Source organism: Solea senegalensis, linkage group LG6, assembly GCF_019176455.1.
Source record: "Solea senegalensis isolate Sse05_10M linkage group LG6, IFAPA_SoseM_1, whole genome shotgun sequence".
NCBI classification, from domain to species: domain Eukaryota; kingdom Metazoa; phylum Chordata; class Actinopteri; order Pleuronectiformes; family Soleidae; genus Solea; species Solea senegalensis.
In genome coordinates this window covers 14093040-14120906 of record NC_058026.1, presented here as the reverse complement: position 1 = coordinate 14120906, position 27867 = coordinate 14093040, and the positions used below count along the sequence as shown (strand labels likewise).

The window sequence follows — 27867 nt, the reverse complement described above, 5'->3', positions numbered from 1 at the left end:
TAAACCTAATAAAGTGGAAGGAGTGGCACCTGCCTGGTATGGTTTCTGCTCTGGCATCAGCACGGCATTTTCTCCTGCAGCACATCTACTCACTGGATATTTTGTATTTGTCTGCCACATGCAGCCAGCCCCACACTCAATTCAAAGTGGCCCACCAATTAATATCAAGTCATAACTGCTTACTTATGTGTTTTTTGTAATTTATTAATTTTGCACCATAAAAATCTTTATATTGTAAACTATATATCAGTCCATATGAACAGAGAAAATTATTTTGAAATGCTGCAATCAATCAACTCAACAGGAAGTGGGCCAGGATGCCCTTTTTTTTTTAAACTCACCCCTCGTATGTATGCACACCACTGCACCTGGTAATGTGAAGAGGTGTACCTAATAATGTGGCTGTGAATGTATATGACAACAAAGGCAGTTGGCCTAATACAGTAACCACTGTTCTTCCTATATAAAAACCATAGGGTTAGTGAAATTGCTCTCAGAATATTGTGTTTACAGCATCTGACTGGTGGAGTAAAAACACACGACTAGACCCCAGAGAACCCCATTTATCATCTTCATCTTCCTCCTCTTCCTCACGGTGATCGGCAGTGATACAGCAGCGCCGGTAGGGGCGGGGCAGCACTGCAGCAACATCAGCATCAGCAGCAGCAGTGCGCTGAATCGGGAGCTGTCTCTGGTAATGTACCGTCGGAAACACACGCCCCTCTCCGCCCCTGCCGTGAGACAGGTGGTTGGACTGTGTCCTTCCATCATCCTCTCAGAATAATAATAATAATAAAAAAACATCTGTTGGCAGCAGCAGGCAAGGAAGGAAGGGTCCGTCGGCGCGAGCGCGTCCCCGATGGGCTTCCAGCGTGCGACCTCCGCGATCACCGGGCGGATAGCGGGAGAGCGGGGCCACAACCGGAACGCACGAGGAGAGAGAGAGCGCGAGCCCCGCCGATCTACTACCAAATGTTTCCCAGCAAGCTGCTGCACGCGGGAGGGGTTTCACCCACGGAGGAATGAGACGCACGAGTGAGAAGTTAACGCGGTTTCTGGAGGGAATATTCATCTGAGAGGTGGCGGGGTTGTTGCTGACTATATCCCCCGCGCTCCGCTCCGGGAAAGTTCCCCCGGGAGGTTTCATTATCATGGCTTCAGGCGCCGGTAAGGCTGTACAGAGCCCCGGGCCGGGCTCCGCCGTTAACGGGACTGCGGCAGAGTTCCAGAACATCGAGCAGGAGCTGTACGACGACCAGATGCACAGCAAGATGTGCAAGAAGATCGCTCAGCTCACCAAGGTAAGGAGAACCTGCGGCCGCTGACACCGGGAGAGACGCCGCCACCAGCACCGGTGCTGGTGCTGTCAGTCATGAAGGTGTCAGGATGATTGGATGATCTGATGACTGCTTCAGTATTATACCGCACTGAAACCATGCACATTATGAAACTGCATTTACTGAACATGTATCAATTATCCTCTCGTATACACACAGTAATATACTAGGACAACAACACAACACAACAGAATAAGAAAATCAGTCCTCACAGGAATGCTGATATTATCCATAGTATATAAAATGAATAAATAAACAAATAAATAAATAAATAACAGTCAATGAAAAAAAAAAGCAGAACACACACTACAAGCAACATCATATGGACCAATCATCCTCTCATCTCCTGGGATTAGTTTGTATTTGTCTTCAATAATCACACACTTGCTGTATGAGGTGCAGGCTGCAGATCTCCTGCATTTCCAGAGCCAAACCTATTACAAACCTACTACTACCTCACCATCTTCACCATGCATGACATACACTGGTAAATAAATAAATAGATATATAAAAACAGCAGAGATCTGCACAGATGACCCCAAAAAAAAAACATAATGTCAACAAGAATGCTTCCAAATATCTCGTATCTATGAACAGTGATATGAGTAAAAACACAAAATCCATGCTGATATGTGTTAATTAATCAGATTTATTGTCATAGATTTTAATTATTAGTGCCAACACACAGTATACTGCTTCTTCTTCCATGTGCACGCACACATCAGCTTGCAGGCATGGATGCGTGGCAGCTGCAGCAGCAGCAGCAGCAGCACTATAGCTGTATATGTTGCCTTGATTTACATACAGTAAGCACTGTATGGGGATTGACCCTCTGTGTGCTTCACAATAATGCTTACAGTGGCAGGGCATGACCCATTGCTTGTTGAGCTATGAAGATTAGTGATGACTGTGCACTTCCCAGCTTCCCTCATGGATTCACCTCTGTGCCGCCCATAGGTGTGTGTGTGTGAGTGATTGTGTACTTGTGAGGATACATTGTGGTTCACGTCCATGTGGCTGTTGCTGTTAGGATATTTAAGCAGGTCCTCAAGCCTTGATTTTAGGGATAGGGCTAGAAGTGGGTTAGGGTAAGGCATGTGTATGTGTGAACATAACTGTGTGTTGTTTACAAGGCTTTCTCTCTCTCTCTCTCTCTCACACACACACACACACACACACTGACAAACTGGCACACACAAACAAAGATGACACAGATGAGCGGTCAGCACAGTTATGTCTGTGCTTGTCAGGGAAACCTGCCAGCCTCGTCCCTGTACTTCCTCCATCACAACAGCAGCCTCCACCTGCTTTGCTCTCCTGAAACTTTATGCGAGCCCAGTTTAGCTTCTCTGATGACGACAGTAACTGAATGCAAAACCCGTAGCACTGGTGAAATGTAAGAATAATCAAACTGGATATTTGGTGTAAGCATTTTCACTGGGTGTCGGGCTGCTGGGCGTGTTTGGGACCAGGGTGTGGTGTGAGGAGGAAGTGGGAAATGGGTCAGCTGTGGAAACCTTATATATTTAATAACCTCTACTCTACACACACACACACACACGGGTGTACTTAACACACATCCTCACGCCTGCCTGTCCCGCACTGCTCCAATAACCCGTGCACACTTGACTTACACAGTTCCCTCCCCCCTGCCAATGAGAGTGGATGAATGAGTGCTGCTAAAGATAAACCAGTAGCACATCGGAGAGTGTTTACATGGTGATACAAGCCAATGACAGGAAAGTCAGAACTGACTATTTCAGGACAGCTGTTGTATATGTTCACATGAGCTTGCACGTAAGCGATGATATATGCAGTGTATCTCCCTCTTTCTCGCTGTCTCTCTCTATATACATATATATATGTACAGTATACAGTATATGAGTCAGGGATCAACAGTGGCTTATTTAAGTGTGTGTTTGTGTGTGCTTTTTTTTGTTGATTGGCAGCTCTAATTCTCTCAACGTGATTTTCTGTTCTTAACTAGCTTACACTGTCACATCGTTCCCTGTTTTGTAATCCAGCACACCCAGTGATCTCTTTGATACTTGGATTTATGTGTAGGTGTGTGTGTGTGGGAGAAAGTGAGGGAGAGTTGGCTGTTTTAAGAGAGAGTGTGAGAACCTCTCCTCCGTGTGCGTCACCCGTTCACTCCACGTCTCACTTCTGTTTCAGTGGCATCATCTTGACTCTCTGTTACACTGTAGACAGAATATTAATTTCACGCTTTGCTGACTATGAAGTTATTGTCAATAAGTATGCGCACTGGCCAGGGAGGACACATGAATAACATTGTCAAGTGGCAGGATCAATATGGGGATCTCGAGAGAGGATTTACAGTAGCAAGAGGCTCTCGCCATTCGCCACTCTCTGATCAAACCACTGTCGAAAGCCTGAATCACAGTGTTACATGAGGTTTATCACATTATATTTAAGTTTCACAAGGGGATTTAAACTGTATTCAGGCTAAAGGTCGATTTACTTTTCACATCTTCTCACGCACTCATTTTCTACTGCTTTATCTTCCACATGCGGGTCGCCGGGGGCGCTGGTGCCAATCCCAGCTGAGGTAGCCAGTCCATCACAGACACACATAGAGACAAACAACCATCCACTCTCACACTCACACCTACGGTTAATTAAGAGTGTCCAATTTGCCCAAATGTGCATGTTTTTGGACTAAACCTGCTAAGAAAATAAGTGTTAACCTAGCCACCAACCGTGTGGCTTCTTTTCACATCTAACACAAGTGGTGCAAAAACACTGGCTGCTCAGTATTATCATATTCATGTTTTCCCTTAATCTCAACCTTTTAAAATGTAATATGAATCTAATATCAGCATTATGGTTCAGGTTAAAGCTGAAGTGGGGAGAATTATTTTGACATTACTGATCAATAATTCCATGATAACCTTTCGGCATAATGTAAATCAAGTGATCTGAGAGAAAAGGACACTTCTGCACTTAAATCTGCAGTGTGGTGGGAGGGTTTGACCATGTACATCACAGGGCAGCATGGATGCATGGAGCTTGCATGTTCTTCCTGTGTGTGTGTGGCTTTTCTCCGCGTACTCTGGTTTCCTCCCACAGTCCAAAACATGCAGATTAAACACTCTAAACTGACCTTATGTGTGAGTGTGAGAGTGATTGGTTGAAGGAAAACTGAAAAAAAAGACAGGTGATCAGCTTGGTTCCCATAATGAGCTCTGTTCAGTTAAGGCTCCTTGGTAAGATGAAGGCCTATAGACTACTGTAAGGCCCAGGTCATACCTTCTGCGTCCTCTTGTCCACAGAGTTCTGCTGGGGTCCGTGTGAAGGGAACTTCTTCATTCTCCCATTTAATCAGTGGCCTGCGCTGACCTTGTGTGGACTAACACAAGCATACCTTGAGTGTGCACGGACTTTGAGTGCCTGTGTATGATCCCTGTGACACAACAGTTGATGGTGTGCTATTGTTTTGGTCAAAAGTGGCAAGACAGTAACCATGGGAACCTGCTTGAGATTTTGTTCCGTTGTTGTCCACTGTGTTGTTGTCTGTTGTGTTGCATTCAATGTCGTTGTTCATTGTTGGCGCACCAGTAGGTCACGCTACGTATCTCGCTGTCAAAAAGCATGCCTGACCGAGGGCTTCACCGTTCTTGGTCTTGATCAGCCAACATCTCTATCACCTGCAGGCTGAACAAAATGCAGCTGCCCACCTTTTAACTGGCAACAACCTGCCTGATTCTACTGTTCTTCCAGCTCATTTTAGAATTCAGTTTAAAACTTTTATGATTTGTTTTCACGTCTCAGTGGTCTGGCACCACCTTATTTGGCCAAGATCTTACAGCCTCACTCTCCAGCCAGAGCAATGAGGTCAACAAACCAACTACTCTTTGATCCTGTGTCAAAAGCAGAGGTGATAGAGTTTTTTTAGGGGGGTCCCCTAAGCTGTGAAACAGCCTATTTTTTCACAGCTCTTCTCAGCAACTGGACTAAATTAATTCAAGCAAGGAACGCAAAATACTTCCACACCAGGGATTTCAGAGAAGCAGGAGGCGGTTCGAGTTCAGTCAATGTGTCGCCCAAATCAGCAGTTACGATGTTATTAGTTGGCAGCAAGTTTGGGTTAGTGGGAGGAGGTAGCCTGTAGTCGTGCTACAATGGCTACAACCATAACACTGTGTTTTTCCCCTCTGGCACACCTTCAGGATGTCACACTGGGGGTGTGGTTAAATCCTCGATTCCACCTTTCCATCCGAAGGTCGAGATTGTGACATTGTTTCGATCAATATTCAATTTACAATCAGGATTGTGACATCCCTAATCCCTCCAGCAATCATGCCTACTACAGCTTTACTTATGAATCAAGTTAATGTAACATATGCTGTACAGCTGCCAGTGTGGCCATAACGGCTTCATGATAATGATAAATACTAAAACTTAATAAAGATGAACCAAAGAGCACGGAGCTGTGGACTCAACTCCATCTGCCACTTTTGGGATAAACTGCAACATCATCACTTTGGGACATCATCACCCACCACCTGTGCTTAACTAATGCTATTTAAGCAGAATCAGAGTAAATCAGATTACAATGTCTCATGGTAAATCACCCATGCAAAACAGTAAATGAGGATCCAAATGCTTTACAATACAGTTTTGCCATTCACCCATGCAGTCACACTCATTCATACGCTGTCGGCACAGCCACCAGGAGCAAGTTGAGGTTTAGAGTCTTGTTCAAGGACACATTGGCATGTAGAGTAAAGCAATTTTTACCAATGCTGGTCCTCAGGGACGCCCTGCATGTTTTAGAGGTTGTCCTGCTCCAACACACCTGATTCAAATGAATGGGTCTTTTGTACATTATATTCAAACATTCAAAAGACTTTTAGAAGAACTATTGCTGATTTGTCGCTCCTGCTCTTTTTTTCCTGTGCTCTCACTTTTCAAGTGGTCAAAGATGACAGCCAAGAACAGGACGCACACTGAGAGCCTGCCCCCCCCCAACTCAGAGTGCCCTTCATTCCTCTGGGTCATGAGTCATTGTTCATGAGTTGAAGTTCATGATCTATGACGCAATGGAATAGCAGCGTGACATATTGTATTTTGTATTGACAGGAAAAGGGAGAGGTGGGTTTGTCATTAGGATTCAGGACGATGTCACATCCGTCACTGATATTAGGAGCTGGATCATAAGAAATGCATGGGAGATTTATGGAGATTGTCAGTGTTGAGGCCATGTGAGTGTGTGTATGTGAGAGAGACGATGACACACACACACGCACACACACTCACACACACTGGGGGAATGTCCGGCAGTGCAGCGGCAGCTGTGTGTGGCAGACAGAGAGGCGTCTGGGTAAAATATGAGCCTGTGTGTCCCCAGCTTACCAGCACGCTCATGCAGACACACAAACACACACACACGCCTCTGAATGTGTGTAAGTGAGATGTCAGGGTCACTGATGATGACACTGAAGACATGGCATGCAGGGGAAAATGAAAAGCAGGGGTGAAACAGACCATATTTCACATGTGAGTCTAAATGAGGAAGAGGGCGCGAGAGAGAGAGAGAGAGAGACTCCATGTATGTTGTCAGGCAGGAGAAAATACTGCAAAAGGCCAGGCTATATTGGTTCACTGGTATTTTGTTACAGTACATTTCTGTCACCTGCAGTTTGACAGTGCTGCTGTTGTTTAACCTCTATTATTTCTGTTTGGAGATTATTGTGTTCCCACATGGGCCATTTTCAGTTTAATATTTGTGTTCATTAAGCTGCCAGCTCACAAGTTTGGCTCCATAATGTCTATATTTATGGACTAGTGTTGGTGTGAGTTACTTGAGATACACCAGGAAACATCCATGTGCAGTGAAACGTCAAATTCAAGTGAACTACGACTAGGTCAGCTTTTTAAAACAAACAAAAAATCAAGAGGAATAGCCCAACATAGAGCTGTGCAATATATAGATATTTTATTTGTATCGTGAACTTAGACAGGATATTGTCTAAAATTGTGATGTGGTATCTGTGATGACCACTGTTTCATTGATAATCATCATATTTATTGTAAATATTACAAATTAAATATTATATATTGATAAAAAATACAAGGAATCATGTTACAGCAGAATTTGACCATATTTATAAGCAATGTCATTGTTTCTATCACATTTAACATTAAAAAAATCAATGAAATGAAAGGTAACATGATAAGATTTTTACCATTTCGCTCAGCACTAGCCTAAAATCATTTCAACAAAAAAATGATGCAACACACAATAATGTACCTACCAGTCATACTAAAGAATATCCATCCATCCGTCTTCTACCGCTTTATCCTCCACATGAGGGTCACAGGGGACGGTGTGCCAATCTCAGCTGACATAGGGTGATGTGCACCCTGGACAAATCCAGTCCATCACAGGGACACATACAGAGACTAACAACCATCCACTCTCACACCCACGGTCAATTTGGACTGTCCAATTTACCTAATCCCCATATTGCATGTTTTTGGACTGTGGGAGGAAACACTAAAGAATATTAGAGATAAGAGGTGAAATTGTAAAATCAAACAAATCAAACAAAGAGACAAAATCTACTGCTAATTTTGTCAATTAAAAAACTGAAACTCATGAACGACAGCAGTTACGGCTTTCAATTTCCTCTGCAGAAAATGCAAAAATGCACAATAGATCATTGACCTCATTTACCTGAATTAACAGTCAGGAGTCAACTCTAAAACCTAATGTTTCAGCAACTGAAAACAAACAGAATCACACAACAATAACACAACAGTTAAGGTCAATGATTGGGGATGATTCTGTATCAGGTAGGCTGTAGGTGTTTTGTGATCATCAGCATCAGTCAGGGGCCAATTACGCTTCAAAATCGATATTTTAATCCTAACACAAAGAATTCCCACCTTTAGGGCAGAAATGTGAATAATGCTTAAGTGTTTGTCTGTCTGTCGCTGTCGTCCTTCAGGTGATTTATTCTCTGAACATGAAGAATGAGGAGCAGGAGGCGGCTCTGCAGGCCTTGAGTCAAGCTCACCACGAGGAGCTGCACCGCATCCTGATGGAGACGTGTCATGAAGGGGACGGGTCACTGCTGAGGACACGCCTCCTTGAACTGCAGGTGTCTCTCGATGAGCAGCAGAGAGTCGGAGCCCAGGTGGGTGTGTGTGTGTGTGTGTGAATTGACCTCATTCAAGGGCATGTTTGCCGTAATTTAGTGTGTAAACTCTCAGTGGGACCGACTAATCAAATCTACCCCTAATGTGACCTACAACAGTCAACCTAGTTCAGAGAATCTCTCACTTAACCTAAGTTTCATGCAGTTTGTGTCTAATTTACATGCAACCATCACCCTGAAAGGTACACACACACACACACACACACACACACACACACACACACGACTCTAAGTTATTTGGGAAACAAGATGAATGTTAGCCACTAAAGAGATGAAATGTTTGGCCTTGCTCATTTGTCTACTTTGTCGGTTTCAGGTTGTGCTGCCAGAATAGTTTTCTACGAGAAACACGACTGTAAAGATCTCTAACAATAACATGAATATCCTCTACATAACTTTTTGTGAAAGAGTGAAGTAGTTACTAAAGTGGAAGCCAAAACTAGATTTACAGATTTGTAAAAATCAAATATCGAATGATCGCTGCAGCCCTTATTGTTGTTTAAACTTTGATTGAAAGTGATCAGCCGGACACGCAACGTAAAACCTGCACAAATCCTGCATAGAATTCAACGTAATGGAGACTGGAGTTTACAGTCATCATGAACGAATAACTGATTTAAGTGTGGCTTTTCTTACAAGGACATTCCTATTTCCCCTATAATTACTTTAAACAAGACAAGGAAATGTCTTGGGAAATCATTAGAACATTCAAGACCTGCTAAACAAAGTGTTACTCCTGTAGGGCACCTCACTGTTACAACTTCTGTTAACAATTCTGATAAGCTGAATAGAGTTTTATAATTATATAAAATCCTGGCTCCAATCTGCCTGATTTCAACAGCACAGGCTGGTAATGATTTGCCAAACACTGAGTATTGTTTAAATGTCCCAACATAGCAGCTAATTGGTCCTAATGGCCACAGTTTGGACATTTTTCAAATCTTTTGTATATTCTCTGTCCACACTGTTCCTTGTACAGGAGGATAGCAGTAGGAATGTGCTCAAACAGAGATAAAATTGAACTGCGATATTATTTAATCAGTATAGATGTAGACGATTCGTAGAGATTGTACACTGAACAATTATTTGGGCAGATGTCATCTTGTGTTTTACACAATGACATGGTCTTCTGCTTACCTCGGATGTAACAAGTGGAAAGAAACGGCTCAAAATGTATCCTGAGAAATTTGAAATTGAGTTACTGTTGCCTTTCTGTATTGTGGCCACTCTTTTCTGACCTCTGGCATCAACAAAGCATTTTCCTCCAGAGAATTCTCTCTTTTTCTGACCATTCTCTGGTATCCATAGAGATGCCTGTGTGTTAAATCCCAGTCGATAGCATTTTCTGAAAATACTCAGACCAGCCCGTCTGGCACCAACAACCATGCAACCATTGAAAATCACCTTTCTTCCACAACTTAAGCAGATCATCTCGACCATGTCTGCATGCCCAAATGCATTGATTTACGTTAACTAGCAGTTCATCAGATGTACCTAATAAAGTTTCGTCCGCTGTGCTTTCAGGTGCAGGCAGATTTCGAGTGCTTCCGTATCCAGGCAGAGGAGAGGGAGCGAGAAACCGAGGTGGAGCTGCGAAAACACTTTAAGGACAGGCTCCAGGCTGCGGAGGGAGAGCTCCACGAGGCCAAGGCTCAGATCACTGCAGCCCAGGAGGAGAGCCTGAGGTTGAGCGAAGAATTAGAGAAGGCAGAGGAGCAGATCCAGAGGCTGGATGCCAAATGTGAGGAGCTGCAGAAAACTGCTGACAAGGAGAAGAAAAGGCAAGAGGAGGAGAGACAAAGAGAAGATAAGGAGAAAAAGAAAGAAGAGGAGGAGAGACAAACAGAGCAGCGTGAGGACTTGGAACGAGTGAAAGCACTCTTGGAGGAGGTGAAGACGCTGAAGGAGGAGAGCGCTCGGGCCGAGGAGAAGTTGAGGCGTGCAGTGAAGGAGGAACGGGAGCAATGGGAGCACAAGGTGATGGATCTAAACGAGGAGAAGGAGGACATGAGGAAGAAGATGGAGGCAGAATGGAGGGAGGAGCGGCAGAGGTGGGAGGAGAGGGAGGAAGAGGAGAAGAAAGGTATGCACAGTGCTCTCAGAGAAAGAGTGAAGAGGGCTGAAGCTGAGGTGGAAAGTCACCTGGAGAGGCTGGCTGAAAGCAAGAGAAGCGCGGTGAAACTGCAGGAGCGGATACAGGTGTGTACACGCGCTCACTCACTGACCATGTTTCACATCTGTGAGAAAGGAAATTGAAATGTTGAAGCTTCCTGCCTCTGATGCAGCCAGCTAATGATAATGTTGATGGGAAAGCGGGGAGTGAGATGGAAGCTGAGGGGAGAGAGAGGGTGGATCGTGCTCGTCTAACCACAGGCTGCATCTCTGAGTGCTGTTCCCAGTGCCAACTGCCTGCTAATGAGCAGTTTGAGCAGGATAGATTCGCTGCACCACCACCATTACCACCTCACACATGAGCGTTAGAAGCCCGACGAGAGCTGGCACAGAGCTGACACAAGCTCCCGCAGCAGACCATTAAAGGCTCACAGCTGAGGGAGATAGCTTCCTGACTCACCACGTTTCATGTCACCCATTTATCTGTCTTTTCTTCTATCATTTGTCTTTTTTTTCTTCTTTCCTCTGTGCTCTTTGCCAACCAACAACAACACATCCTCTGCATCTCCCTCCTCGGTCCTCGTGCCTCCCTCCAGGACCTTGAGGAGGAGCTGGAGCTGGATCGAAGGCGCGTGTCCGAGGCCGAGGGCGTGGCCAAGCGGGCAGAGGAGGAGCTAGCCGTCGCCAAGGAGCGGCTGCTGCTGCAGGAAGATGAGCTTCAGAGAGGAGCAGGTAGTCATGAATGTCTGCTGGAGAAAGCTTCCATCACTTCACATCACCTGAGCTTTTCCTTTATTCCCTCTGACTCTCAGAAGTAATTAAGTATTCACCTCATGCTATTGTAATATACAATGTACAGAAAATGCAACAACTGCACATTATTCATCCTCTGCAAAGGCAAACTGTTTCATCAAAGTGACATTATACCCAGTCAGCAAAACATACCCTGAATTTTATTTAGTGCACGAGAACGATTTTTTGTTTTCTGGCCCCTCCTCGTCCACTGTTGCTCTGCTGTATTTCCAATATGCTTCTGTCACACATAATCGATCAATACTTGCTTATGCATTTGTGCTCATTTGGTTGTTTGTTGGTGTTTATCTGGTGATTGCTAGAGGAGCTGCTGAACCGCGGCAGCTGCGACGTGTGCGTGTGCACTGAGGTGGAGGAGCTGAGGAGCCAGGCGAGCCGTCTGCAGAGCAGGAACAGAGAGCTGGAGCTACAGAGCAGCGGCCGAAACAACGACCACGCCCGGCAGATACGTCAGGTGACGCAGTCAGTCACACGTGCATGAGCAGCAAATATTACACCCAGTTTCCACTCGGACCTGCCAAAAAATCAGTGTGTATTTGAGTAAAAGGCAGGGAAGCACAGATCCAGTCAAGTGACTAGTGACTTTACACCAGACTTCTGTAGTAGATTAAGCCACGTTTTTTGGATTGTTAAGTACTTTTAACTTATCTACAATTTGGCACTGTTCGGCTTGATTTCTGTGCACACGTCTCTGGATTACAGCCTCCGACTCCACACACTACAGCGGCAGCGGTCTGTGATGCCACTCATGATCGCCGGCACTGTCCCTAAATACACCACTCCACTTTAAAAGACTCCTCTGTTAAATATGGAGGTTTCCCTGGTAGTTGTTGGAGATTAACCCACGTGTTTAGGATTGTTAAGTAGTTTTAAGTGATCTACAGTTCGCCGCTGTTCAGCTTGATTTGTGTGTGTGACGTCTCTTCCTGTGACGGCACTCTGGACAATCATCGCATAGTACCTACTCAGCACGCTTTTGGAACCTTGCCTGAGCAGGTAGTAAAAATAGTACTATATATACTACTACTATTTATTTACCAGGTATAGTGGAAACGCTACTTAAACCGTGGCGTGGCGTGGCGTGGCGTGGCGAGGTGAGGCGAGTAGAAATGCGCCATTAGGGTCGTCCTCATGCTATTGGATCAGTGAGGACAGATGTTAACACCAGGTGTGAATGGGGCCTTAGAATAAGCCTTTTATATGTACTTTAGCAAGGGCCTTGCTTTATGGATGCGGCCATCTTGTGTAACCATATTTATACAGCAGTAGAACTGATGTGCATTTGCTTCTTTGAAGAACGGGCTTATTATGAAACAAAGGACATTTCCTTCTACGGAAACCTGATGCATAATCTAACGAAGAAGCAGAAAATAAATGGCAATTCATACACACTGGACCTTTAACTTAAAATCAGTAATACATATGTGATGATTTATAAAGAATAAACTGACTGCAACCCAAAATGTTTTAGGAAAAAAGGAGGAACTAGTTTATTTACAAAAAAAAACAATCAAAATCAAACCAAAGGAAAAAACACAACTAAGGGGGCAGAGGGTCACCAGATTGCAGGCAGAGCTCTGAATCCAAGGAAATGGAAAAGACAGACAATTAGAAAAGTATCAAAGGAACAGAAATACAAGAAGCAAGCGTCTCGGTGAATCAAGGAAATAATCAATGATCATTGCCACATGGAGCAGACATGACCATGACGCACTGGCGACTATGAATCCAGAAACCAAATAGAAGAAGTAAACGAGGACGTGAGGACTACACAGGAACACAGGAAACCAAGAACTTTAACAAAATAAAGGACAGGAACTTACCCATGACAACATTTACTTAATAATTCAAAAGTTTGCTGAGCTTTTATATTATATTGAATTGTATTAGCTTGTATAAGGTGGCCACTGAACGGTCTTTGTGTTGTGTGTTTGTAGCATGCTGAGGCCCTGTCCAGTTTACGATCAGAGATGGTGAGAGCTCAGACCGAGGAGCTGCGGCGAATCCAAAAGCATGCAGACGATGAGAAGGACAAGCTGCAGAAGGAGATCGACAAGGAAAGAGAAAACCTACAGAAGGAGAGGGAGCATTTAAAGGAGCAGCTGGAGAAGGACAGGAACAGACTGCGCAGGGAGAAAGAGGAGGAGAAGGAATGGCTGCACAAACAAGCAGAGGACATCAAAGAGCATCTGCATAAAGAGAAGGAGGAGGAGGTTGAGCGGATGCGCAAGGAGCTGGAAGTCGAGAGGGTCCGTGTTCGCTCTCAGTTGGATAAGAACATCGAACAGGTGGAGGCAGAGAAAGTCAATGTGCAACAGAGGCTGGAGGAGGAGAAGAGGAGGTTGGTGGAGAAGGCTGAGGAGGACCGGAAGCGGCTGAAGGAGCAGGTGCGGAAGGCAATAGAGGAAGTGATGAGGAGACACGCAGCCGAACTACACGGCGTCCAAGAAGCTCTGAGCTCGGAGAAGAAGACCAACAAAGAGGTCAGCAGCATGTGTCCACACGCCACAGGGGAGGGAGGAGTTTATTTGATCCAACGCGGCTAGGAACAGGTCTATAGATGTCATTCAAAAGATATGACCTCACCTGAATCCACATTCCTGTCAGAAATCAGGTAGAAAAAGGATATGTAGGTACAGTATGTGCAGCAAGAACCTGAAATGACTGTGATAAAATGATATTAGTGACACCTTAAACACACAGTACGTTGCGTTCTGCCGCCGGGTGTCTCAATCTCTCAATCAAAACAATAACAAACGCTAGTTTGACAGACGCAGCAGGGGATCGCAGGGATAATTGTCTGGTTGTTTGGTTCCACTGTGCATTTGAGCTTCAGTGGCAGAATGGTCCATTACTTAAGAGAATAGAAATACAGATTTCTATGATTTTAAATTGCAAAGTACATTCAGTCTTGTCTTTTTGGGGTATTTTTTATGGAGAAATCTTACCTATTATACCTTTAACCTGAAGAGATTTATTTCCCTTCCATTTCCCTTCTTGTCATGGACTTTGGATGGTGCAGTGAGAGAACAGGCTCAGTAGCAAAAGAGGGCATTTTTGCCGTATGGTGTGCTTCAGCGTGCATCAGACTTTTTAAAAATAGCCTGCTGTTCATCTCAGCATCCAGCTCATATAGGCTTAATTATTGTAGTTTCAACATCAGCCAGACGTGTGATGTAATTATTTTGGATTCGGGGGTGAGTCCTGTCACACACAGCTGCGACAGTAATCATTCCCCTGCACTAAATCAGTGTGATGCACATTCACATTCAAAGCCCTTTCCCCCCAGTTTTATTTGCATGTTTTCACACCTAAAGCAGTGAAAGGAAACAGCAATGAATGAGACGAAAGGCAAATATTAAAGAAAAGTATGTAAACGTGTGGGGGATAAATGTGTTTTATCCTGTTACTCATCGTTTAACCTTTTGTGGGCTTTGCCTTCACCTCCAGGCGGAGAGACACAGAACTAAAACAGAATGATAAATGGATATTATTTTACCGACTGTAAAACTAGAAATGTAAAGAGATTTTATCACGTAATTGCTTGTCCTTTAACACGTTTTATAACGTGCGTTTCAGTATGCCAATGTTTGAAATAGGAGCTGATAATACGGCGGAGTTTAAGTGCTGAAAGGAAGATGAAATGTTTCTGATGATGGTAAATATTCTTGGAAGGTGTGTGCACATTTGGAGGAGGAGAGGAGGAGCAGCGACGAGCTACGCAATGGGCTGGAAAAGGAAATGGAGGAGCTGAGGGCAAAACTGAGAGATTCTTCCAATGAGGTCAGTCACTAAACTGTGTTATCAGCTGAAACAATAACAGACGTGGATCACCTGTGAAAGTCTCTGTGTTCTCAGGTGTGTCGGCTGGAGTCAGTGGTCCAGCAGCAGCAGCAGCAGCAGAAGAAAGAAAAGGTGACGCCTGAAGCCGCGTCCTCATGTGGACCTCACTGCTCTCGCCTGGAAGAAGAGCTCCATCAGACGCGGAGTCGACTGACTCGGATTCAGGAGGAGGCAGAGAGGCAGCGAGACAGACAGCAGAGAGAGACTGCTTCCCTCAGAGCTGACAAGCACCGGCTGGAAGAGAAAGTCCTGGAACAGAGCCGACTGAACACGGAGAGGAGTCTTCTAGAGCAGAGCCAGCGGCACACGGAGGATCGGATCAGGTAGCTGAATGAACACAGGCCTGCCAGAGTTGCCCAGGCTTACATCACAAAATCTTGCCTCTGCTTGTGACCCCCCCCCTCCCCTCCTTCCCTCTGCATAAGCATTAGGGTAAAGTCAAACCTGTGGAGCAAATGATCCAAATTGCGGCTCACAACAGCGTCGCTTGAATGAGCTTAACCGCAGTGTGGCGTGACCAGAACACAACAAAAAAATTAACTGCAGCAATTAGATGATGCAGAAAAACCATTAAACCCTGTCGTCATATCAATAATACAAATGAAAACAATATCACAAGACAAATAAACCTTTGCCTAAATGGGTTTTCAGAAGACCAAGTAGTTTGTCCTGTCTCGGATATTGACAAGGATAATTGTTATAGTGTAAGATTTATCCACACAGGAACTATACGGCCTTTTTCTTTTTACAGTCCTTAAATATGGTTTGTGTATTTACACGTTGCGCATCATAAACGAAAGTTGTGCAGGGAAGATGAAAAGACAAAGAAGGCTTGTGAAGACAAAAATAAAAATAGCAATATCCCTACTGCAAAATAGATTTAAAATGGATCCAATAAGTGTCAACACTCTTTGTCTATGAGAGCGTTCTCATGTGTTTTTTGACTATATATTGAACAGCATGTTTTTGATTGTATATTATAATTAGTGTGTGTGCAAACTGGAGACAACCTATTACATTATTCTGCTATAAGTTGAGTCATTAAACAATAATTGTTAATCAATACTTTCATATCTCAGATAAATGAATAGTTAGATGAGTTGATTCATTGTAAAAACAATGTCTACTTAAAAGATATAGAAAATATAGAGAGGAAAACAGGGAACCACCATGCACATTCTATCTACTACACATGACTAAAGAAACGATTTCTCCTCTCAAGCTCTGCCAAATTCTGCCGTGTAGTAGGAGGAGGAACGAAATTGCACTTTTGCATGTAGGTTAATTCTGCCTCCCGTCTCGCTGTGGTGCATGCCTGCAGGGCAGAGTGTGAGGATCGTCTCAGAGCAGAGTTCAGGATAGAGATGAACGCTGCTGTTGCCGAGAGTGAACAGAGATGGCAGAATCGAGAGCAGGAGCTGCAGACTCAGATATCTGAGCTGGAGAGTCAACTGACTGAGGTGAGACTGACGTTATAAGATCCTACCAGTGGTATTTATACTGACATAAAATGTGTCTCGTTCACTGTAATGGATTTCTGATAACTGTCGCCACAGTTGCTGAGGATCAAACATTCTTATCTGCGTTCAACTGCTTTCTAAAGAAAACGCTGTTGTTTAAACTACAATTTTTACTATCAGCCATTGTCAAGTGGCAACTGGTCCTGACGTGGACCCCTGGGAATCTGACATCCCATTTTACAGAATCCAGAATTGCTTCCGTTACCAGGTGTCAATTACACTGGTGTCCACTCATATGTGCCATACTTTACTGTCTAAGGAGACGTGAAACTAGTGACCATTTGTGTCTCAGGAAATTGTTTTCTGATGTTGGAAGTCAACTCAAAAGTAGGATCATCTTCCTTCAGGGTTTCATTTAAATGGAATTCATTTCACAACCCGTGCAGTGGCCCCCTGGTGGCTATTAATTATATTTTTATTTTCACACTGGTGTCCTCCAGAGACCTGAAAGACTACGTCCACGTTTTGTATACAATCTGTGGTCATGCTGTGGCATGTTCTTCTGTGGTTGTAGAAAAACTGACAAAAATAAACCTGACGACTGGTCTCTGGGTGTCCATAAATAAGTCTCTCGAGTGAGTCCCACAACTTTAAGTGCAGTACTAAACTAATGGAGGACAAATGTTTAATTGGTTCCACAACACTGTGGAGTTTACCTGGGGAAAAAAAAGCACATTTCACACTCTGAATTCAGTGCATGCAGCAAATCATCATGCCGTCGTCTTGGGACTGCAGAGCCTTCAAATCCTGTACACATGATCTCTCACTATTGTAGGAGGAGAAAAAGAAGGCGGGCCAGGGTGACGATTGCCATGGTAACCCTGAAATTGACAGACTAAGGCAGGAGGTCCAAGACACGAAGGAGATAAACAAAAAGCTGAGGGAGCTGCTGCAGGTACACGAGACGCACCATTTTTGTTGTTTTTTAACATGTGCGTGTGTGTGTGTTTACGTTTCGTCATAGCTTTTCTCTGTGATGAATAATTTAGCAGCTTTGATGGTAGTGCTCAGCCACCAGCGGCAGCGTAATGGTTTACTAAAAGTATGTGCAGGTTATGTGTGTGTGTGTGTGTCATGAAAAGATCCTCAGCGGGTCGAGTTTCAGTGAGTTTAGAAAATGTAGCCCGTGCAAAATGTTGAATTGAAAAGAGTGTGATTTTGTTGGAGGAGCCTCAAACCCAGTCTTTGGCCGAAGAGAAGCACAGTCACGCGATGGCTCTGCAGGCACTAGAGAGACAAGCAAAAGAAGATCTGCTGTCTGAGAGGAACAGACTACAGACAATGCACCACCTGGAGCTAGGTAACACACACACACACACACACACAGGCACACACAGAGTGATGTACACATGGAGATTATAAATTCACCAGTGAAGTTGCTATTGCCATGGATACACTTCACCATGGCAACAGCAGGAGGGTACCTGCAACAGTGGACCAAAGTGATTTTGTTTGCTGTTTATGCTTTTGTGTGTGTGTGTGTGTGTGATATCAGAGAAGCAGCGTGCAGAGTTGACCCAACAGCACACGGAGTGGAGCAGACAGATGACCCAGAGACACATGCAGCAGATTGAGGACCTACAGGCTCAGCTACAGGCACACACACAGATGATGGCTCTGCAGCAGGTGACACACACACACACACACACACACACTGGGATGTGTGCAAACAGCAAATTGCATTGTGTATTGTTCTCTCACATTCAAACAACACTGGCCACTTTATTAGGTACATAAGACGCCTAATAGTGGCTGCCATTGTGCTCCTCTGCTGCTGTAGCTTCAAGGTTTGACTCGTTCAGAGATGATTATCCATTCACAGTACATTGGTGCTGTAATAAGGGGTTCTGTGAGTTACTGTTGCAAATTACTGTTTCTTTTTATCATCTTGAACCCGTGTGGCCTTTGACCTCTGGCATCGACAAGACATTTGTTTTGCCCCGAGAAGTGGAGTACACTGGATATGCATTTATTTTATTATTTTTTGAAAATGTATTCATTAAGTTTTCTAATATTATATTAAACAAAAAGAAAGATACATTATGGATATGCATGTATATACAGTATACATATCAAAAATGACAAAAAACAACAGAACCTTTAAAACTAGATGTTTTGAAGGTAGTTTGCTCTTTATAAAGATGGAATGTAAGGAATGTAAGTTTTTCCAGGGCTTGGGAATTAGACAATAGGCTTGTGAACTCAGTGTACTAACAGATTTCCAGAATTGGCCACGTTGTATTTTGCTTGTATCAAGCAGTACGTTGTCATTTTCTTATTTTCCTTGTTGAGTTTGCATTTGCATTTGCAAAAAATCCCCAAAATACACAGTTTAAGGCATAAATTTAACTTCTCACCTCTGATATTTGAAAGTACATTTATAACTAACAACCAGAAGCTCTGGGGTTTTCTCATTGGCGGTGAATTAATGTGCCCTTTGCTCCACATTTAACACATACAGTACATCTGGTGAACTGGGATCAAATTTGCTCAATGCACCCTGGATATTTTTTTCGGACCCTTCTCTGTTAATCCTAGAGATAGTCGTCTGTGAAAAATTCCAGGCGATCAGCAGTTTCTGAAATTTTGAACATTTGAACTTCAGATCGTCTTGACTATGTCTACATGCCTAAATACATTAAGTAGCTGCCATGTGATTGGCTGATAAGCTTGAGGAACAGGTGTACCTAATAAAGTGGATGCATAATTGTACACAAACATATCAGTAGACGCTCTGTACCAACACAAAACTGAACTATAAATTTTAGACTTAAGGCACATTTAAAGAAAAAACATTTACTCTATTAATGCATGTGCTGTGCATGGACAGTATGTAAGTGTGTGCTTCTGTGTGTGTGTGTGTGTGTGCAGGATTTGAAGCAGCAGAACCAGCATCAGGTTTTTGAGCGACAGCTAGATGAGAGTCGCTGTGCCATGCTGGAACTTCAGAGAGAGAATGCGGCACTCAAGAAGCAATTAAAGGACAAGTAAGACAAGGACATGCATGTGAAAATGGAAAATAATAAACGCTGGTGATGTCCTGTAGGAATTTCACATTGAAATGATGGAATGAAGGGAAAGTGAAGTGTGTTTGCGGGATGAGCAGCACATTTCATATAACGCTGAAAATGACCACGTACAGTGTTGTTAGAAGACTTGCAAAGCCAGAATACAAAAAATGAGTCACACCATGTTAGCATAAAGACAAAAAAATGGAGATCACAGATACCTTCACTCTGCTCGCCGGTGGAAAAAAAATCTGCCTCTGAGCAACTCTGAAGCTCACAGAGTCGGTAAAAATATGATGTCGACATCTGTGAGCTTTAGAAGGTGCTGGGTGGTGTATTTATAAACTTCAAACAAAGGCAGACTCTTGTTTCTAGTCTTTAACCATCTCATCTCCTGACTGTAGCTTCTAACTCTGAGCAGGACAGGATATGAACAAGTTTGATTTGGAGTAAAACACTGAACTGTAACAATGACTTTTTGTATTGCATTTTCTTAATATATTTCATGTGCTCATGTTTTTGTAAGAATATTTGCAAAAGGCTGTAGAAATTAGGGATGCACGATATTATCGGCACAATATCGGTATGCCAATATGACTACAACAGTAGGCTAACTAGGCCGCTACCTCCTTGACTTCAATGCTGTCGCCCTCTACAACTATTATGTTTTTAACATTTATTTATTTTGCTCAATAAAGAAAACGTATATCAATATGTACATATATATAAATGTATATATATATATATATATATATATATATATATATATCGGTATCGGTCTGATATTGGTCAAAATCACTGGATCAACTGGATATCGGACAGATAAAATCCGATATCCAGCAAAAGCATTTAAGCTGTTCATTTCTTTTTTTTGTGGAGAACAATATTTGTGACACAGTTGGAGGATTTGAAATGAGGTCTTTGAAATGACTCGGCACAAACGTGTTGTTCACAGCTTCAGACTTCATAAATGGTCTAAAATTACTGTATTGGACTAATATCGGTATCAGTAGATACGGTAGAGTTTGTGTTATTGGTGTCGGTATCGGACACAAAGAAGTGGTATCACCCCATTCCTAGTTGTTGGCCCAAACACTCTGCATATATCAGCATATCGGATGTTGGCAAAATGTTCAGTCTTGTGCATCCCTGGTAGAAATGAACGTTAAAACTGTTGTGAATAACAACATAGAGCAACATTGCACTACTAGAGCAGTTTGCCAGGATAAAAGCTTCTTACCAAGACTCGTCCCTACTGTATACACACAAACGCTCCCACACTGAAGAGCCTCTACAGTAGATGCTGCATAGAAAATTATTTCTTTTACAGTTTATTCTAAGATTTAATTTTAACGTATTAAACAGGCCTCTGCCATTGTTTCTGTCACTTCCCAGATCAGTCCAGAAGAATCCTGAAGCCGAGGAGAAAGAAGAGGAGAGCCCAGATCTGAGGAAGACGCGAGACGCCCAGCTCGAAGAGGAAGCACAGCGTCTGAAGGAGGAAGTGGAGAAGCTGAGGGTGGAGATGGAGAAACTGGAGGAGTCACAAAAACACTGGGAGGAGAAGAAGGAGGAGGACGTGAAAGAAGAGGAGTTGGATGAGGAGAAGAAGAAGGAGCGGGAGGAGGAGAAGAGGAGGGAGGAGGTGGAGGAGATCAAGAGGGAGCACAAGAAGGAGATGCAGAGTTTGGTCTCTGAATACAGCAGCGCGCAGTCACACCTGCAGGCTCGAATCGTGGCCCTGGAGAACGAGTGAGTAGAGGACAGGAAACACAGTGCACGCAGAATTCAAGCCAAACACGCCGTCACAACGGTATTACAGTGAGCATCAGCACAGGTATGTGAGAAGGTGTCTGTGTGTTTGTGTATATGATTTAACTGCAGGCTGCGTGAGCGGGAGGAGCGCTGCAGAAGGAGGGAGCCTCGATGTGACGACCTGCAGCTGGGGAGGCTCCAGGAGAGACTGACCGAGAGAGACCAGCTCATCAAACGATTAGTGGTGAGAACGCGTGACACGTATGAATGAATGAATGTTTATATTGAACATCATAATAAAAAATACAAAAAGTATTGTTCAAAAAGGAGTAGGATGGAGCAAATACCATATTACACTATACTATACTATACTATAATATACCATACCATACTATACTATACCATACCACTAGACTAGGTTATACCATACTATACTATACTATACTTTACTATACTACACTATACTATACTATACTATACCATACCATACCATACCATGCCATACCATACCATACCATACCATGCTAGACTGGACTAGGTTATACCATTTTTCAAAAACAAATTGATAATGTAAGGATTCCCAGGGATCAATGAACAGTTAAAGTTACTTGCAAATGTACTTTTTTATAATACATTTGTCACAATTATCATTTTTAACTTGCAATGTAACCAGCTCTAAGCCACACAGGAGTTAACAAATGAAAAATCTCATAATAACATAATAGGAGGTGAATGCATAAATCTGCCTGTCAACGCTGGGTTGCGAACCGGGGTTTCAAAGCGCAACTCCTGACCAGCTGGAATAATGGGGACATGTGACATGAGGGCCGATTTTCTGTCCCAGTCTGTCCCAGGCCATAAATGATACATTATAAAACCGAACATTGGGCCACACAAAATCTGACCCATGCCTGCTTCCCCTTCTCTATATCTTCAAAATGTAGACATTTTAAAGCATTTTCTTAAATAGTATAATTGTGCCATAAAGTCACTGCACCAAATGAAATGCACATGCTCTTCAAATTAGTATGGACATAGGCTTTCTTTAAAGGATTTTTTCCTCTGAGGTTATACAAATCTCCTCGGTCGATGAATCCATTATGAGTAGTTACCAGGAAGTAAATGATTTGTAGCTTTGTACGTTATTTGACCAAAATGGAGTTTAACCAAATCCATAAACTGAAGACAATTGGTCTTCAGAATGAGTATGTTTGTGTGAACTCTATGCCCAACATGATGTAGAAATCATGTTGGTGGCAAAGTGGTGTCTGTCACCAAATAGCTCAGTAGTCAGTAATGATCGAGGTCTATCTTCTGTACCATAGAACAGTTAAATCACAGTAGTGAGTGGATCACACACTTGTTTTGTGTGACATGATGTCGTACAAGAACAAATTTTCCTTACAAGTGCATAATAGCACAAAAACCCTAATTGTGGAACCCTAATTAATGTGCAATTAACGTATACATAAACCAGAGCAAATGTACAACTTAGTAAATGATTCATCCCTTTTTTAATTTAATGAATACTATTTTTTTGGTGTCCTGTTTTTCATGTCTTCAGTAGGAACAAACAGACTGAGGGTGCAGAGAGAGACGGACTAGCACAATACTGGGTGTGATATTTTTATTGAATTTGTTGACAGGGCAATAAATATAGAATAACGGCCTCATCCCATAAATCAGAGAGCGACCCTGTCCATGAATCCTAGCTCGGGCTGTGAAATAGTACCAGCACCACATTAAATCTACCATGTGTCTCCGCTTTTATGGTTTGGTCTCCAGCGTGTCTCTGGCAACACTTCTGATGGTGTTTAAAAATGGAATGTTTCTATCTGTGAACATATTTAATTCAATTTAACTGAATGAGACAAAATAATCCACAATTATGTTGTTATACAGCATATTATATTTTAAATGTATTTATTCATTTATTTATATATATGTATATATATATAAAATTTCAGTCGTTCTCTTTTCTGTCACTGAGAATGTTTGGGTTTTAAATATATGAAGATGTCAACCATGGATTAAACAAATTATTGAAAAGTAAGTGAAAAAAACATGTAGAAGAGTTTGAAAATGCAGTCAACCATTAAAGACTGTGTGATTATGGTCAAAACCTCAATAAATAGAGAGAAAGTAAACCTTAAATCGATGTTAGTCATTCCTGGCCAGTATACAGAGCGGTTTACAGACATTGAACTCCAGGTAAAACCAGGACATTCTCCAGAGTGTGTCATTCATGTATAATGAATGCAGTGGCACACTGGAAACATTCACAACAGCAGGAGACTCTCCGGAGGCTCTAGGTGATGCTTGTCCTTTCCCCAAATAAAAATTCCTCACTTTTTTCAAGACTTGACCATGTTGTGTTCAGTAGAAAAGTGCATTTTAATAAAAGCATGAATGAATGCAAAACAATTCTCTGTAATGTTTTACTCACCAAAACAAAACATGCATAGATTTCACACAAACGAGCAGACTCTAAAAATCTACTATGAGCGAATGTTTTTTTTTTCAGACATTTTCAAGACTTTCCAGACTTTTCAAGGTCTGAAAAATGTCATACCATTTAAGACGTGCACAAGTAACCTGTTTCAATAAAACAGGCTTTTTTGGCTCCTGGTGGTTAAAGTAACACTTCACCAATTTGCATTTAGCTTTGTATTACTAGACTAGGGTAGTATTTTTGAAAAATTGTGCTTCCCAACCTCAGTTTCCCCTGAGTTGAGAAATATCTTTATTTTTTTCTTTGTTACGTGTCATCCAGTGACACTTGTTCCTGTTAGCTTAACTGTTAGCAAAGATGGCGGACACTGAGGTCCTGTCCTCCTACGAGTGCGTCTGAAATGTGCGGAACTAGTGTTACAGTTTCAAGCCACAGACCAAGTGTCACTGGTGGACACGTAACAAAGAAAAGAATGAAGATATTTCCGGATTCAGGGGAGACTGAGGTTGGGAAGCACAATTTTTCAAAAATACTTCCCCTATTCTAGTGATACAAAGCTAAATGCAAATCGGTGAAGTGTTACTTTAACTGATATTCACAGCTTCACTTTACAAACCGGAAGAGAAGGGAACTTGGCTTGTAACCAGAGGGTTGCTGGTTTGAGTGCCCACCAGGTCAAAGGCCTGGGGTAACCCTGAGCAAGGTACCCAACCCCCATTGCTCCCCGGGTGCTGCTCAGCGGCTGCCCGCCGCTCCTGATTCTAGGAAAGTTTCTTGTAGAGGAAGGGTTACATGCAGAGAAGGAATGTCCCTAAGGAGATTAATTAAGTAAACAATCAAGTGGGAAACTTGGGAAACTGTGTTTTTGATAATCATCTGCTAACACGTTTGCAATGGAGACAAAAAAAAAAAGGCACTTTTAAAAAGAAATATCATCCTCGGCCAGAGTGCTGTGTCTACCATCTGTGTGACATGAGGCAGCCTAATAAACAAGTACACCCTCCGGATACAACAACACCAACTGTGAATAAGGCCAATAAAAGTCCTTCCCCATCCTCCTCCCCTGCAGGAGGAGAAGCATCAGCTGCAGCTTCACCCTCCCGTTGCCGGGGACGGCAGCACCCTCAGGCCCCGTGACAGCAAGTCCCGCCCTGGGAGCGTCACGCCAACCATGAGGGTGAGTTTATCTCTTTGGCTCATGCACATAATGCATTCATCAAACCAAAGCATGAGCTGTGCAGTCATTTCAAAAAAGGATAATAAACTTTCAGTAACATACAGTGGTTTCAGTGGTTGTGTGAGACATGGACTTTCTCTGTGAATACATGATTATCTGCTAGAAACAATGCACATTACATGGTTGTCAGCAGGGATACAAGATACAAGAAAAAAACTTTCCCAAAACTTTTCATGGCTGGAAACTGAACTTTCTGTAAACTGCTCACTCCAAAGACTTTGGTGCAGGAGAGTTTCCACAGTTCAATTTCTAGTTGCAAAAGTTTGTTTAATGCAAAATAAAACAGCAAACTTTTTTTTCTTTAGGTAAGTCAGCGCTGAATATGTACTTACACATCATAATTCAGCATCATGCTCGTCATAGTTCTTCTATTTGAGCTTTTATTTTTTTTATTTTATGGCATCAGATGCATTAAAAAGTACACTTTATGTAACTGAAATAAAAAAGTTTATTATCCATTTACAGTGTGCTATTAATCTTTATCATTATTTCCTTTGGTTCCATAACAGTCATGTCATTTTGTGGATTCTCATTTACAGTATATCATCGCTGAATTGCAGTGAAGTTGAATAAACTGTGACACCAACATTAAATGACGTGTTTGTCACTTTTCTGTCCTCTGACAGAGGAAGTGCGCGGAGTCTCCTCCTCGTGTCACCAGCATCCCCAGCACCAGTACTTTCGAGAGGAGCATCTTCCCCCCCCACTCCTCCTCATCGTCTTCCTCCTCTTCCTCCTTCCATCAGCACTCCTCCACCCTCCCCCACCAGTCCACCTCCCACCCCCAGAACTCCCCCCACTACTCCACCTCCTCCCTTCCACACAAGCACACCTCCCTCTCCCTCAGCCAACATTCCTCCCCCTCCCTCCCTCGCTCCGCAAGGTCCCGGACCTCCTGCATCCCTCCAACCCCAGCGCCCACCGCCCCACTCCCCGTCTGCCCATCAGCACAGACAGGTATCCGATACGTGTCCCCGTCTTGCCAGGAGCCCCACGCACACTTGCAGGCCCAATCAATCAGGTACGGACATTTTTAATATCTTGGCTGTAATGTAACAAATCTAAAAAGGGGAAATGAGAAATGATCCAGCAGAATAAGGCACTACATGAAATCCAAAGAAGCAGATCTTCCTGTGGTAGAAATTCAATTTCCTTGTACAGTGTGAATGTGTTGTTGCTCAGTAAAAGACAAGATAAGATCCTAACTGTAGTTTTCCATTCTGCGAGTCCTTTTCTTTTTTAATGATTTTTTTTAAGTTTGGTTGTTGACAATGCTTAGTCGACTGCTCCTGTTCACATCGAAACAATACATAAATACCTCATAGACCCCCGCTTCAAAAAACAAGCAACAAAGACTGAACTATGCCTTTTACAGATATTACTTTTACATATCACTTTAATGTTTTTGCGCATATTATTTCTTTTATTTTCTCGAGAAGCACACATTTTGACTCACCGTTTATAAAAGTTCAAGTGAAGGTCTATAGGAAAATGAGCCAACTTCTCAATTGAATTACGTCAGTAAACATTTCCATTGCAAGTTAATGGTCTCAATCACTAGTTTCAGCTCTTCTGCAATAGAGTATGCCAGTTTTGTTTCCATGTAAAGGAAAATAGACAAAGCATGGCATGTTTGAGTAGAAACCAGTGTGATTGGCAGCCGATATCGTCAATAGCAGTGGCTGCCTGCAGGTGAGATCTTGTCCTGGTGCCAATCAAATCTGGAAGGTTCTATGGGAGTTTGTTTTGAAACCAGAAGACCAGAAATGTGCTGACTCTGCTTTAAAGTCAAAGCCTTTAATCTTGCACTCGATGTTAGCACAACAATAACGTTTATATCCGTGTCTCTTGTGTCTTTGCAGGGGCCCATATCTGGAGCCGAGGGGGACACAGGGGCTAAAACAGGAGTGGTTTACCAAATACTTCTCCTTCTGAGCACAAACACACACAGAGCTGCAAGTACATCTCATATACAGTTCATTGCTTCTTACACACATCTGTTAGCTTCACACACACAAACACACACACACAGACAGTGACATACCAACATTACAAACGTGGGCTCATCACCAGCAAGGCCATCTCAGTCATTGCCTCAAAGCTCAACCAAAAAGTGCTTCTGAAACACATGCCTGACCTCTTCTCAGATCATTGGCCTGCCGGATCTTGTTTGTATAGTTTGGAATGTCTCCATATGTTTCCTTTTTTGAAAGCAGTCTTCCTTTTTTTAATGCCAATGTTTTTGCTCAAATCTCATCGTACGGTTATTCCAGTGCATTTGTTTTAAAACAAACACAAATCTACAGCCATGTGTGTCTTTGAGTATGGGAGCATTCGACATATTCAACCAAGATCCTTGTCAAAATGGACACACACGACACAACCTTACTGAAATGAAGCTTGTTTTAATGCAAAAATGTAAAATAATCTTAATGAACAAATTGAATAAAAATATTTTGTTTTTGTAAGTGTAACTTTTATGTATACGTGTGTGTCTCTCTTGAGAGGAAAACAACCACAAGCCTTTAAAATATGAAATATAACAGCAGTGAGTGGGGCTGTCTAATACTTTATCTGTTAAATTGGACGCTCTAATTTGACCGTAG

At 42.8% G+C, this 27867-nt stretch overlaps 1 protein-coding gene across 2 annotated transcripts; it reads left to right on the top strand.

Annotated features, from left to right (window-relative positions):
* The first annotated feature begins 634 nt into the window (after nt 1–634).
* On the top strand, nt 635–27709 carry fam184b (family with sequence similarity 184 member B). Of its 2 annotated transcripts, none has more exons than XM_044028815.1 (18): nt 635–1301; nt 8312–8500; nt 10046–10720; nt 11230–11365; nt 11749–11900; nt 13384–13929; nt 15122–15229; nt 15305–15612; nt 16611–16749; nt 17585–17704; nt 17980–18109; nt 18305–18435; nt 19681–19796; nt 21213–21569; nt 21702–21816; nt 25094–25201; nt 25888–26282; nt 27124–27709. In XM_044028815.1, the coding sequence occupies exons 1-18, from the start codon at nt 1152–1154 to the stop codon at nt 27194–27196; spliced, it is 3948 nt and encodes a 1315-aa protein (XP_043884750.1). In that variant the 5' UTR covers nt 635–1151; the 3' UTR covers nt 27197–27709. The 2 variants fall into 2 exon arrangements, with proteins under 2 accessions (XP_043884750.1, XP_043884749.1); XM_044028814.1 differs by having other exon boundaries at nt 17977–18109.
* Nucleotides 27710–27867: the final 158 nt, after the last annotated feature.